This window comes from Amphiura filiformis, chromosome 16, assembly GCF_039555335.1.
Source record: "Amphiura filiformis chromosome 16, Afil_fr2py, whole genome shotgun sequence".
NCBI classification, from domain to species: domain Eukaryota; kingdom Metazoa; phylum Echinodermata; class Ophiuroidea; order Amphilepidida; family Amphiuridae; genus Amphiura; species Amphiura filiformis.
Genome location: NC_092643.1, coordinates 17,091,446 through 17,104,826, shown reverse-complemented (window position 1 = coordinate 17,104,826; position 13,381 = coordinate 17,091,446). Strand labels below are relative to the sequence as shown.

The 13,381-nt window shown below is 36.0% G+C and overlaps 1 protein-coding gene across 1 annotated transcript in view; it reads right to left on the bottom strand.

The window, feature by feature from the left end:
* The window catches only part of LOC140172465 (uncharacterized), an 89,648-nt gene that overhangs the window by 44,022 nt on the left and 32,245 nt on the right, over nucleotides 1-13,381 (bottom strand). The window contains exons 24-31 of the mRNA XM_072195611.1: nucleotides 12,657-12,935; nucleotides 12,064-12,216; nucleotides 11,191-11,253; nucleotides 7,915-8,106; nucleotides 7,616-7,701; nucleotides 3,646-3,762; nucleotides 2,537-2,780; nucleotides 1,233-1,367 (exon numbers count right to left, since the gene is read on the bottom strand). Coding sequence (XP_072051712.1) covers nucleotides 1,233-1,367; nucleotides 2,537-2,780; nucleotides 3,646-3,762; nucleotides 7,616-7,701; nucleotides 7,915-8,106; nucleotides 11,191-11,253; nucleotides 12,064-12,216; nucleotides 12,657-12,935 — 1,269 coding nt within the window. The remainder of the gene's footprint in view (nucleotides 1-1,232; nucleotides 1,368-2,536; nucleotides 2,781-3,645; nucleotides 3,763-7,615; nucleotides 7,702-7,914; nucleotides 8,107-11,190; nucleotides 11,254-12,063; nucleotides 12,217-12,656; nucleotides 12,936-13,381) is intronic.

The window sequence follows — 13,381 nt, the reverse complement described above, 5'->3', positions numbered from 1 at the left end:
TCACGTGACTGCGAACCCTGAGCTTATGTCACGAGCATTCCCAAGGTCATAGACGATTGATTTGGGTGCTTTTTGGGCGCCTTAAAAAAGACTAAAAATTTATTCGTTTTTTTAATTTTTCAGCTTTATTGGCCATCAAAAAAATCGGAAAAAATAGTTTTTAGTATCCTGACATCATAAGCTTTCCATTGATATATAACTTTATTTTCAATGAGGTTCACCTTTAATGCCCACCTGACCCATGGGTGCCGCCACACCAAGACCACCAAGTGATCAGTAGATGTGCTATAATGCTGAGAGATAGGAATTTTTCAGACAAATATCATCAAAATTGCTGAAAATGTATAATTTTTTTTATAAGGCAAATTAATTACACATTGGGGGATTCTACTTTTTTAGTATGTTTTAAAGAACTAAATTTTGGAAGTTTTCACTGACGGAAAAAAAGAGTTATCGACAGAAAAGACAAAATGACAAATTTGCTAGAAAATTTGGACATGCATCCCGTATTTCCAATTGAAATACACAGGGAGACCACCCGCTGTGCCAAAGGTCACTTTTCCAGACATCCTGTCTAGACGCTGTAATGTCAGCGCCCATCTGGTCATGTGGGCATTAAATTAAGTGCCTTTATTTAAATACCCTAAGACGACTGATTGAGCGCCCTGCATCACTACTCTTTTAAGAACTACAAACACATTTTGCATAATGTACTGCAATGATCAATACCTGCCGGCAGGCAAGATGTAAGCTTAAACTAGGAATGCAGTCCTACATCAACCACTGAAACCACCTCAAAAGGTGGTTGACAGTTGCGATAATATCACATGCCATTGGGCTATTCCAGTTGAAATCCATACATCCCTATAAGACATGACCTTATCTTTCACACAGGGGGTGTGAATTTCAAATGGGGTTACCTGAATGGGTGACTCCATTAAAAATTTACACTCCATGTATGGGAGATTAAGGGGGTGTATGGATTTCAACTGGAATAACCCATTTCATAACAAAGTTGAAGTGATTCCTTCTGGGAGTGTCTATTGCCCTATCCTTACATCCTCTGCTAGCATACACATTGAGCATGATGAATACAAAGTCAACTGCCTGAGTTTCTTCAGGGACAAGTAACTACCAAATTTACCCCTGAAATGTTATTCTCTTGGTCTTGTCACAGACATCAATACATCACATGCACCAATGCATTATGGGATACTTATTCCAATACTAACCTTTAATGTCAATGTGTGGTTAGCAACCTCAACATCTGAGCACATCTCCCACATTGCATCACCTTCAGTATCCTCCCATTGTTCTGTCACAGGACCTATATCAGCAATACTGCACTCAAGAGCTTGGAATGGTAACTACAACAAAAAAGATGGATCAAGTTTTAAAAAAATGTTATGTGTAAGAACAGAATTAACCCTAGCTCACTTGGATACAGCAAATTGCATGTTTATGCGTGTAAGTTCTTACTTTTGACTTGATGGTAAGTTTATTTAGAAATTTGACCAAACTTAGCTGTGCATTGAATAAGGGGCACTGAAACAACCGTCACTTGAACAATTCTGTAGGGGTCTGGGGGAAAATCAGGTGGAATATAGTACATGCTGGTGATGGTATCGTTAATTTGGTTCATTTCCATGTGACAAAATAGTCAAAGGATACTTTCCACAATTACCAGTATGTGCACTGTCGTAAGGGTAAAAAAGGACTGAGTAATGGCAAGAGGGTCCTCCTGTCCAACAGATATTAGGTGACAAGATCCAAAGGAGGCATTTTCAAAAATTGAGTTACTATAATTATTACCTTATACAAACATTAGGCTATCATATACTGAAAACACCAAAGATTTTTGGATACTTAGTTCTAAAGTTATGACGTTTTTTATATCTATTTTCTTATGTATTTTATTGTTTTTTTAACTCCATACTTCTGCCTTTAGGCAACGAAAAAAAGAAAACCTGTTCTATGGGCGGATGGACATTTCAAGTAGGGTCAGCTTTTTTTTTTTTTTGGAAAATGACCTTGAAATCATCAAAATCTGTTAATAATTTGCAATTTGAGAAAATACAAAAAAAAATTGTTTCTGAAATTTGGGTCGGCATTCATTTGTACAGGAATTTTTGTTCCCAATTTGTTCAAAATCTGGGTAGGTTGGGCCCGTAGAACAGGGTTTTCTTTTTTTGACGCCATATTTCAATTTCAAATGTGCCGCCTTTGGTCTCCATGGACCAGATAGTGTCACAATTATTGATATCATGGGACTGGATTCAATCAGGACCTATGCACCTACTCACTTTATGTCATCAAATCTAAAGAATCATCATAGCAGCATTACATTTTAATGCTAACATACCTTTAGTATGTAATTCCATGGTTTACAAATGTCAGTGTTTCCTTTTCTCATGGCAATTGTTTTGATGCATTCAGTATGCCTTTAAAATATCATTCTATGTCTATGTATATCAGCTTTGCCTACATTAAATATTGATAAAATTGTCATATTGATCATATTCTGATGCCAACATACCTTGAGGATGTCATTCCATGGTCTACGTATCTCAGCTCTTAGATGCCACTCTGAATCGCCATAATCCACAAAGAACACATCATATTCTCCCGATTCGTTGACTTCCTTGATACAACCGCGACTCCATCGTCCATCGACCTGGAACCTAGCCAAGCAGATATCTCCAACTTGTGGATTCCATTCATCAGAGTCATCTCCAATGGATTCCATTTTGGTCTCTATAGTGGACATTAACTTTTCTAACCTAGCCAAAGAAATGCAAAGGAAGAATGCAGACTTTTAATATGTTGCACTTAATATAGCTAAACATACCATTTTTCACCCTGATGTGGCAGTGACGTCAACGAGTTGAAGCAGCTGTTTCGCTTGCACATCTATGCAGCGTCTTTATGCGTGTGTGTTTGTGTGTTTGCCCGTGCTTTAAGCAAATGCTATAAATCTGAGGCTGTGCCCAATAAAATGCGCATTGACATCACTGCCACATCAGGGTGAAAAATGGTATAGTGTACCTGTACCTCTACTGTTTTGAATAAAGGCTGATATAATGATGAAAACAGCCTCTTAGAAACTATGTACTTTACAAACTGAAGATTCAAGCAAATTGATTCACTTTTAAACTACCGTATTCATTCCAATAAGCGCTGTGCCCCAATAAGCGCCCACCCAGGAAATTTCCAATTTGCTAAAGGGTACCATCAATGTTGAAGTGACAGATAGACGTCGATACAGTGAAATAGCTGGAGGACTACAAGTCCTGTGTAAACTTGCAATACAATTTCTACATCAGAAGAGCTACTAGAATGTCTCAGGACACTTTTATAACATACGTAAATTCGAAAAATCAACACCCCTTGGGAAAAATTAGGTAAACCAGGTAAAAAATAAGCGCCCACCCAATGACCCTGGGCACTTATTGGAATGAATACGGTACATGTAGATACATGCTGTATTTTTTATAAATAATGCAGGAGTACCATATTTTCACCTTCAAACACAATGACGCTTTCAATGTGATAGTGTTCCTTTATACACATACAAATGTATACATATCTAAATGACTGCATTCAACTTTGGCTAAACAAATCATAGCTTCAAACTGTCTCACTTACTTTGGTAATCTGCTACATTTCTGCACATAGAAGAGACTGGGATAGGCAACTGCCGAGACGTACACTTCAACTTCAGTTCCTGTGATGGTTTCCGTATCCGGCACCAGAATAGTACTACTGTAATACCAAATACAAGCCAATTCTACAACTTTAGTTGAGAATATGAGCAATTTCTTTGCTACATACATAGCACTTTTTACCTAATCTCAAAGCTCTCCTGTTTATGGTGGATATCAGAATCAGTTCACTTCCTGTACAAATCGGCAGCCTAAGGCAGAACCAAGGGCGCATCAGGGCGGATTGGGACAATTAGGAGTTAATGTTAACACCCTACTCTTTTTGAAACTGACTGAGATATGTGTACAGGTAGCATATGTGCTTACTATCGAGAGCTTTTGAAAACATGAAATTGTACCAAAGTCCAGCGCTTTACCAACTGAGCCAATGGGGTTGAGACACAAATTTGCAGGTTTACATGTTCGTATATAACTATGTGTATCAATGGGGCTCTTCATGTTTGCATGTTTTAAAAGCGCTTGATAGTAAACACATATGCTATCAAGTTTTTACGGTAGGACTCCCTATACATGGAACTGACAGCTTAATACCCCCTCTGAAGGATGGAGTATTCTCATGGTTCATTTACCCTATTCCAAATGCACCATGGGGATAGCAGATAATCTGATCTACAGATAAATTGCAAATAAATTTTTACTTTTTTTTTTACTTTCCCAAGTCAATACCCCAGCAAATTACCACTGCCAGAGATTGGAACCTGTGACCTCATTACGAGAATCGAGTACTCTAATACAGTCTCCATAACTGAAGTGAAAAAATATCTGGTTAACAAATGATGTGTCTGGTCCAATGTAGGAATGAGATGTGGAAATAGTTTTGATTCAGTTTCAGTGCAACTGGCCAAGCTTTTCATGCTCACGAGTTATGCAGCAGAAACAGTCGCATTGATCACATGTGACTGAACAAATTTATATAACACAATAACATAAGAAACTGTTTTTGAAGTACCCTATTGAGGCCAAAAAATGATAGTTTGTTTGTCCTCCACAACTTTTTTAAGAATTGGGTCAGTCTGGATTTTTTTCCCAATATTTTTTTAAAGGTCATAGTCAAAATATGACTGTATGCCTTTAATTAGCTTAAGGGTGGGGTATGAGCGTTTGGACAGTATTTATTTTGGGACATTAGAGCACATCAGACATATCGAATTGCATTCTGAATACTGAAGAATGTCATTCTGATATCAAATAATTTTGATTTTTGAAATTAGCAATGTAATACACATTTTATGGCAAATCATTAAAATTGATATTTTTGATATTTAACAGTACTTGAAGTAAACTTTATAAATCTGATGATTTATACTTAGAGTGTATGTAGGTGGGATGAAAAGCCGACGATCAATTGAAAATTTTGACCTTTCGTATTGAAGATATGGATTTTTTTTCCCAAAACACCAAAAAAAATTAGGTCTTTTTGGGAAAAAATCCATATATTCAATATGAAAGGTCAAAATTTTCAATTGACCGTCGGCTTTTCCTCCCTGCTACATACACTTTCAGAATATATCATTAGATTTATATAATTTACTTCGAGGACTGTTATATATCAAAATTTGAAAAATATCAAATTTTTATAATTTGTCATAAAATTTGTATTATATTGTGATTTTCAAAAATGAAAATTATTTGATATCAGAAAGACATGCTTCAGTATTCAGAATGCAATCGATAGGTCTGAGGTGCTCTCACGCCCCACAAAAATACTGTCGAAACATAATAAACGCCTCATTTTAGATCCCTTAATAAGTAGCCCAAATAGTTGTGAATTGGGATATTTCTCTACTTTATACCACTTCATTCATGTTTTTAAACAGTTTAAATGTAGAAAGTAAAAAAAACCTTTTCAGGATGTCAAAAATGTTGAAAGGAAAAAAAACATTTTCTGGAATTTCCAAAATTAGGATTGGTATCATTTGTAGAGTAAAAAAAATAAAACTTTTACCAGATTTTCTAGATTAGGGTCGGTTGGGGAGGACAATCAAACAATCTTTTTTTTGGCCTGAGCCTGCATCAAGAATAAACTTCATCATCAAGATAATTTCCTCAATAAGGACAAGTATGTTCTTTTTCCACCAGAAATTACACCATACTGTATCACCTGAATTAACTCTATTCTTTAACACACCGTTTCCTTAAGGGCTGGGGTATGAGCGTTTGGACAGTATTTATTTTGGGACATTAGAGCACATCAGACATATCGAATTGCATTCTGAATACGAAGAATGTCATTCTGATATCAAATAATTTTGATTTTTTGAAATTCGCAATGTAATACACATTTTATGGCAAATCATTAAAATTGATATTTTGATATTTAACAGTACTTGAAGTAAACTTTATAAATCTGATGATTTATACTTAGAGTGTATGTAGGTGGGATGAAAAGCCGACGATCAATTGAAAATTTTGACCTTTCGTATTGAAGATATGGATTTTTCCCCAAAACACCAAAAAAAATTAGGTCTTTTTGGAAAAAAATCCATATATTCAATATGAAAGGTCAAAATTTTCAATTGACCGTCGGCTTTTCCTCCCTGCTACATACACTTTCAGAATATATCATTAGATTTATATAATTTACTTCGAGGACTGTTATATATCAAAATTTGAAAAATATCAAATTTTTATAATTTGTCATAAAATTTGTATTATATTGTGATTTTCAAAAATGAAAATTATTTGATATCAGAAAGACATGCTTCAGATTCAGAATGCAATTCGATAGGTCTGAGGTGCTCTCACGTCCCACAAAAAATACTGTCGAAACGCAATAAACGCTCATTTTAGATCCCTTAATAAGTAGCCCAAATAGTTGTGAATTGGGATATTTCTCTACTTTATACCACTTCATTCATGTTTTTAAACAGTTTAAATGTAGAAAGTGTAAAAAAAACCTTTTCAGGATGTCAAAAATGTTGAAAGGAAAAAAAAAACATTTTTCTGGAATTTCCAAAATTAGGATTGGTATCATTTGTAGAGTAAAAAAAAAATAAAACTTTTACCAGATTTTCTAGATTAGGGTCGGTTGGGGGAGGACAATCAAACAATCTTTTTTTTTGGCCTGAGCCTGCATCAAGAATAAACTTCATCATCAAGATAATTTCCTCAATAAGGACAAGTATGTTCTTTTTCCACCAGAAATTACACCATACTGTATCACCTGAATTAACTCTATTCTTTAACACACCGTTTCCTTAAGGGCTGGGGTATGAACGTTTGGACAGTATTTATTTTGGGACATTAGAGCACATCAGACATATCGAATTGCATTCTGAATACGAAGAATGTCATTCTGATATCAAATAATTTTGATTTTTGAAATTCGCAATTTAATACACATTTTATGGCAAATCATTAAAATTGATATTTTTGATATTTAACAGTACTTGAAGTAAACTTTATAAATCTGATGATTTATAATTAAAGTGTATGTAGGTGGGATGAAAAGCCGACGATCAATTGAAAATTTTGACCTTTTCGTATTGAAGATATGGATTTTTTTCCCAAAACACCAAAAAAAATTAGGTCTTTTGGGAAAAAAATCCATATCTTCAATATGAAAGGTCAACATTTTCAATTGATCGTCGGGCTTTTCCTCCCTGCTACATACACTTTAAGAATATATCATTAGATTTATATAATTTACTTCGAGGACTGTTATATATCAAAAATTTGAAAAAATATCAAATTTTTATAATTTGTTATAAAATTTGTATTATATTGTGATTTTAAAAAATGAAAATTATTTGATATCAGAAAGACATGCTTCAGTATTCAGAATGCAATTCGATAGGTCTGAGGTGCTCTCATGTCCCACAAAAATACTGTCGAAACGCAATAAACGCTCATTTTGGATCCCTTAATGTATAGGCCTGTAGATGTCTACTTACATGGATTCAGCATCTGGATTGGTAGTTGGTACCAACATTGGTAGCTCTATCTTGCCCTTACATAATTGCCTCAGTTTGCTCAGGTGCTGTGAACAAAGAATGTACAAATCAAAGGTCATGCAGTTGATAAAATTGCCCATATAATTTACAAGGGAAGAATACACCATATTATACAGACTACTTTCCAAAAGTAAAATTCTGATTCAAAGGCTCAGGCAATACAAAAATGGTAAGTTACACATTAATAAAATGCCTACAAAAATGAAATAATAAAAAGAGAGTTACACAATACTGCCTACCTCTGGATTAGTTTCAGCAAATCCATTGTCCAGCAGCTCTTGCCTCACATTGATGTTAATCCCAGTGGATTTGAGATCTTCTAGATATACTCTCTCTACTAATGGATCCAACCACACTGTGTTGCCAAGACTCAGTGCTATCTTGCCTTCTAGAGTCCTACGATAGATTTGGTTATTGATGTGTCTGTCAGCCTGAGGAAAGAAATTATGAATGATTAGGCCGAAAAAAAACAACAGTAAGTCTCAGAGCTGCCTGCCGTCCATGCTCATTTTAGGGTGAACATTTATATCCGAGAAATTGGCCAATTTAATTTTTTCTATTTATTCACAAAAATTTTTACAAAGATATTAGAAAAAATATGTTTAAAAAGCATTGTTACTTTGAAGAATTGCGTGATTAATACTTGAAAACAGTGAAAATATTTCATTATGTGTACACCTAAGAATTAAGGTTTGAAAGTTTTTAGCATCTAGAGCTTATTTCATCAGAGTTTGAGTCACAACGTAAAGCAAAAAAAAGCAGGACACATGCATACCACATTGGATTTTAGAATTTTAGCTAAAATGTCACGGAAAGGAAAATTGAAAATCCAAAAATAAAATAGTAGACTATGATAGTGTCCAGGCTTGGAAGACCCTCCTTGGTCTTATAGTGAATAAGGTTTCAACAACTCTTCCTATACAATTGTACGGGAGCCAACCGTTGTTAATCCACACTTTACAATAGGGTACGAATACGCAAACGTAAGTTATGCGTGAGCCCGGAACTTGCGAACGTATACACACTTAGATATCATATACATTATTTTAGAGGAAGCGGCTATACATTGCTGTTTTATTTTGTAGTTTAATTGTTGACATCAACAGAGAAGCACTGACTGCTCAGAAAGGACAAGTTCTAGAGTCCAGGAAAGATCAATTCCAGTTGAAAGGAAATAGAATCCAGTTTGACTTTAATATTGAACAGAGTAAGAGGATCACAAAAATGATAGGAAAATTCCTGCAAGGGAACACTCCTTAGGAGAATTAGCAGAATTGGAAGAAGCTGTTGGTGAAATAAACAAAAGAAATAAACATATTCACAATTGCAGACAAGTCGGACGATAACAGGAAAGTTATTGATGAGTACATGGCTGATGAATTGGCCTCCGACAGTAATGACAAGAAAAGGATCAGAGCAGCGCAATGGCCTGCTGCTACAAAACGTTGGAAAACAAAGAAGTCGCGAGATCAACTCCATACCGCCAGGTCATGCATGCTAACCCAGTGTATGTGAGCAATAGTACTTTTCTTAGCTATTATCAGCAGAATAGAGGATCCTATGGACCATTTGGTAACCTGCCTGTTAGAGCAACAGACTACTGTTTTGCATGCGACAAAACTGGTCACTGGCTGCGTAACTGCCTAGGATTTGGTGCCCCATCATTCACGTAAAACAAAGGAGGCAAAGAAGGGCCACCAGTCAGTAACTCAGGAATGACAGGCGGAAGTAATGCAGATAGGCATGAATACAGACTCAGTTGTGATCAAATTGGATTCAGATTACAGGTGATCAGGATGAAATATCAACAATAATATTCTGAAATTTATAAATGTATAATATACATTGTATATATGTGACTCCTCGCCACAACTGAGCCCGGATGTCGCCAATCATCATTTTTGAGATATTCAACCAAAATATTCTGCTTGAAATTAGCTTTAAAATGATGTATATCATGTCTATAGTACTTGACATTTAAGTAGTGAAAAATCAATAAAACAGTCAATAAATCCTTTCTTTCCTATTGTTTATTGTTAAGTTCGATGGAGCATATCTCAATAGTGGCACTGGCGACATCCGGGCTCAGTTGTGGCGAGGAGTCACATATGCTATGCACATATCATAGGATCCATGTCATGCTGAAGGAGTGGAAAATTGGTTCAATGTTCAGAAATATGGTTACTGCATAGTATTTTGACACCATTTAAGGAACAGTTTGGTTGAAAAAAAATGGTGGGGGCATATGAGTAACAGGCGTGGAAGCAGTAGCTTTCAGCAAAAATGAAAGTCCAGAATGTTTGGGTCACTGCTTATCTATTTTCACTACTGAATCAACCTGATGTGGCTACAAAAAGATACTGTTTGCTTTTGAACCATAGAACAATAACAGAAGCTAAATCAATACATGTTAAGGCATCCGAGAAAAAGAATACAGTCCGCTGTCAAACACATATTGTAAATGATCAGGTAAACGTTTTGAGCAAGAATTGTATGGAAAACAACCACAAAAGAATGTATAGCAACTGGTGCAAATAGTCATATTAGCTGAAAGCACCAACCAACCCAACAACAACAGAAAACTGAAACCAGACACAGTGAGTGCAATTGAATGTGTCTAAAGCCTCCAGCATACTGCGGCAAGCGGCAGGGCGTTTCAACCAATGACAAGCCTTTATTGTGTCCGTTTGTCTGCAATGCGTGTGCGCCACGCCGCTCAGCGGCAAGCGGCAGGGTAGTATGAAACCAGCATAAGAAGTGTATTTCAAAAATGATATGTAATGTAGAGCAAGTATCACTTTGATATGATGGTACTTTATATGGCTACATGTACGTAATAGTGACATTCCTGATATATTGTGATTAAGGAAATTAATTCTGGTGATGGCAATACAAAGTTTCACACTCTTTATTGTTGACACAAGGGGAGTATACGTTCCGGTGCTTGGCGTAGAAGAATGGTGCTACCTCAGGTTACTTGTAGTAGTGTAGACTTACATGTATGTATGTTTTTGGTTAAGTAAAGGAGTGCAGGTGTAAGGAATAAACACTTATTTCCATTTGAGCTTGCGAATTAGGATATAATGGTACCAGGAAAGGGCACCTTGAAATGAGTGTAAAATCAAATTTGCCACAATCGTTTTAAATGGAGCAAGTACGTACAGCAAGTATTTTTATTCTTTTCAAATTAGTCTGGGAGAGTCTTTTTGTATAATCTCTTCAAATAAACATGGCAAAATTATTGTTTTTTTCTCAACTTTAGAGTAATGTATCAATTCAGACAGGGTTCCCGCACCTTGAAACCTTTAAAATTCAAGGACTTTCAAGGTCCTAAAGCATGATTTTCAAGGATTTACCACAACACAACAATCCATGCAGCACAAAATTCCAATTTCAAGGATTTTCAAGGCCTTGAAAAGGTGTTTTCAAATTCAAGGACTCTCAAGGACTGCGGGAACCCTGTTCAGATCATGTTGCACACAATGAGGACCCCTGAAATAAAGTCAAGTACTTACATGCTCAGTCCATCTTCTATCTTTATCTACTGGCTTCACTTTGCAAATGTAAACCTCTATGGCCTACATGACATTGATTAAAAAAAAATGAAGCACATAATGAAAAAATAAAAAATTACATTATACAAATATAATTAATGGAAAAAACAAGTGGGCAAACTGTAATTCTGGCACGGAAGGATGTTGCCACACCAGCACTCGCTAGAGCTTAGTATGTTATACTTCAGCATAATCTTTGTACAAAAGTTGCAAATGCACATATCCAGGTATTAATAACTATGAACTTATGAATCTAGGACTTACTTTTTATGAGTGGCAATATTGTACATCTTATCTCGGATGCATCATCAGTCCGACTAATGTTAACGCGAAACAACTTCACAACAACAAAGGGGCCTACTGTTCAGCTATCAAGAAGATCCCTCAGATGTTTGGCTCTTCTACGACCAGTTACACAACATCCGCTTCACAGGTCAACAAACTTTTGCCCTGTTAACATCAGTTGGCCTGATGATACATCTGATATAGGATGTAAAATATTGCCACTCATCCATAAAAAGTGAAAATGGTATGGAAGATTGTCCATTTTTAGGCTGCATTGTGAAAAATTCAACTGGAATTTCACATAAAAACTAGCAAAATATCCCGCTGGATTGACCAGAAGGTGCAACTGGAATTTGAAATGGCATTGAATTTTAAAGGAACAACCTATTAATCCTAACATAAATTTAATCTTTTAATCATAATGTTTTGCTATGGACCTCGGTTCAAAAGACAAGTAAGTTAAATTATGATCCACCATGATCTAGTCAGTCTTTTTATGTTCAAACACTACAATTATCCCATAACATTTAAGAATGAAACATTTCTTACCTGGAATGGAATGGAGTGAAATCTGGCCGGCAACTTGAGCAGTTTACTGGCATGGATATCCAGATATCGTCCCTCATCTACAAACTGTACCTGCACACATGCAAAAAATGTAGGAAAATATTTTTTTAAATGAACCTCTTGTCTGCCAAAATCCTGTTCCCCTACATTTTATGTACTACAAATAGAGCAATAATTCCATCGCATTGGACTAGGCATTGCCTCATGATGTTAAGAAATAATCCATTGAACAAAAACAGGATTTTTTTTATACTGATTTTGCCTAAAATATTTCCACAAACTCTGCTCCTGCACACCTGAACCAAACAAACACCTACAACAAGTCAGTGCTTGCAAGTAACTGAAGTTTATATTTTAGGGGAGACTGGCTGTACCGGTACTTGAATTAATTCCTAAATGGAGTCTTAACACCAGTCTAACTCATGAATAATCTTAAATATTTTTGGGGAAGCGTACAGGATGTACCTGCACCCATATATTAATTCCTCAATGGAATCTTTACACTAGTCTAACTCATGAATATTTTACACCAAGGATACCCCTTTGAATGTTTATCCTTTGAATAGCACACCTACCTGGACATTCTTCAACACCCCATTACTTCTCACATTCAGCTTCACCACCCTGACCCTGTGAAACGCCCTCTGGTCATCCTCAAAAGCGCACAGCTCATTGACCTGCGGTGACCCGTGAATCTGCTTATTGGCTGCATCCGCTCCAAACCACATGGCCATGTCCATGGGAAGCTGCGCATACTTGGTTGTCATGTCAACAGGTGCACTGCCCTCGGTGGGGCGATACTCGAGGATGCGACCGTGAAAACAACTGGCATCTACTATGTATGTAAAGAGTACCTGAAAGGCGTAATAAGTTAAAAATCTTCATTACTATCTTATTTCTTTTTAGCAGACAAAGATAGCAGCATAGCAGTATCACTTTATCTGGGTGGCTCATTGTAGATTTTCTGTCAGTGACTAACCAATGCAATTCCGGATTTCCAGAGTTCATTTATGCAGACTTATTCAACCCATCAGATTTTAACTACTGTAAAGCATGAGATGTTTGCGTGCATGAAAAGTGACATGGATTCGCCAAATTTTCATGCTTGCAAAGATTATTTTCTATAGGCCTTTATGAAAATGTGTATATTTTCACATAGATATTGGCGTTAGTTAAATTCAAAGATCAACCTTTCTGTGCACAGGTTGGTTTTTTTTTCTTCCCTTGACCTTATAAAAAGGTACATGGTGCACAAACGATGGGTTATAAGGTGAGTACAACATGCTCACAAACCATAAGA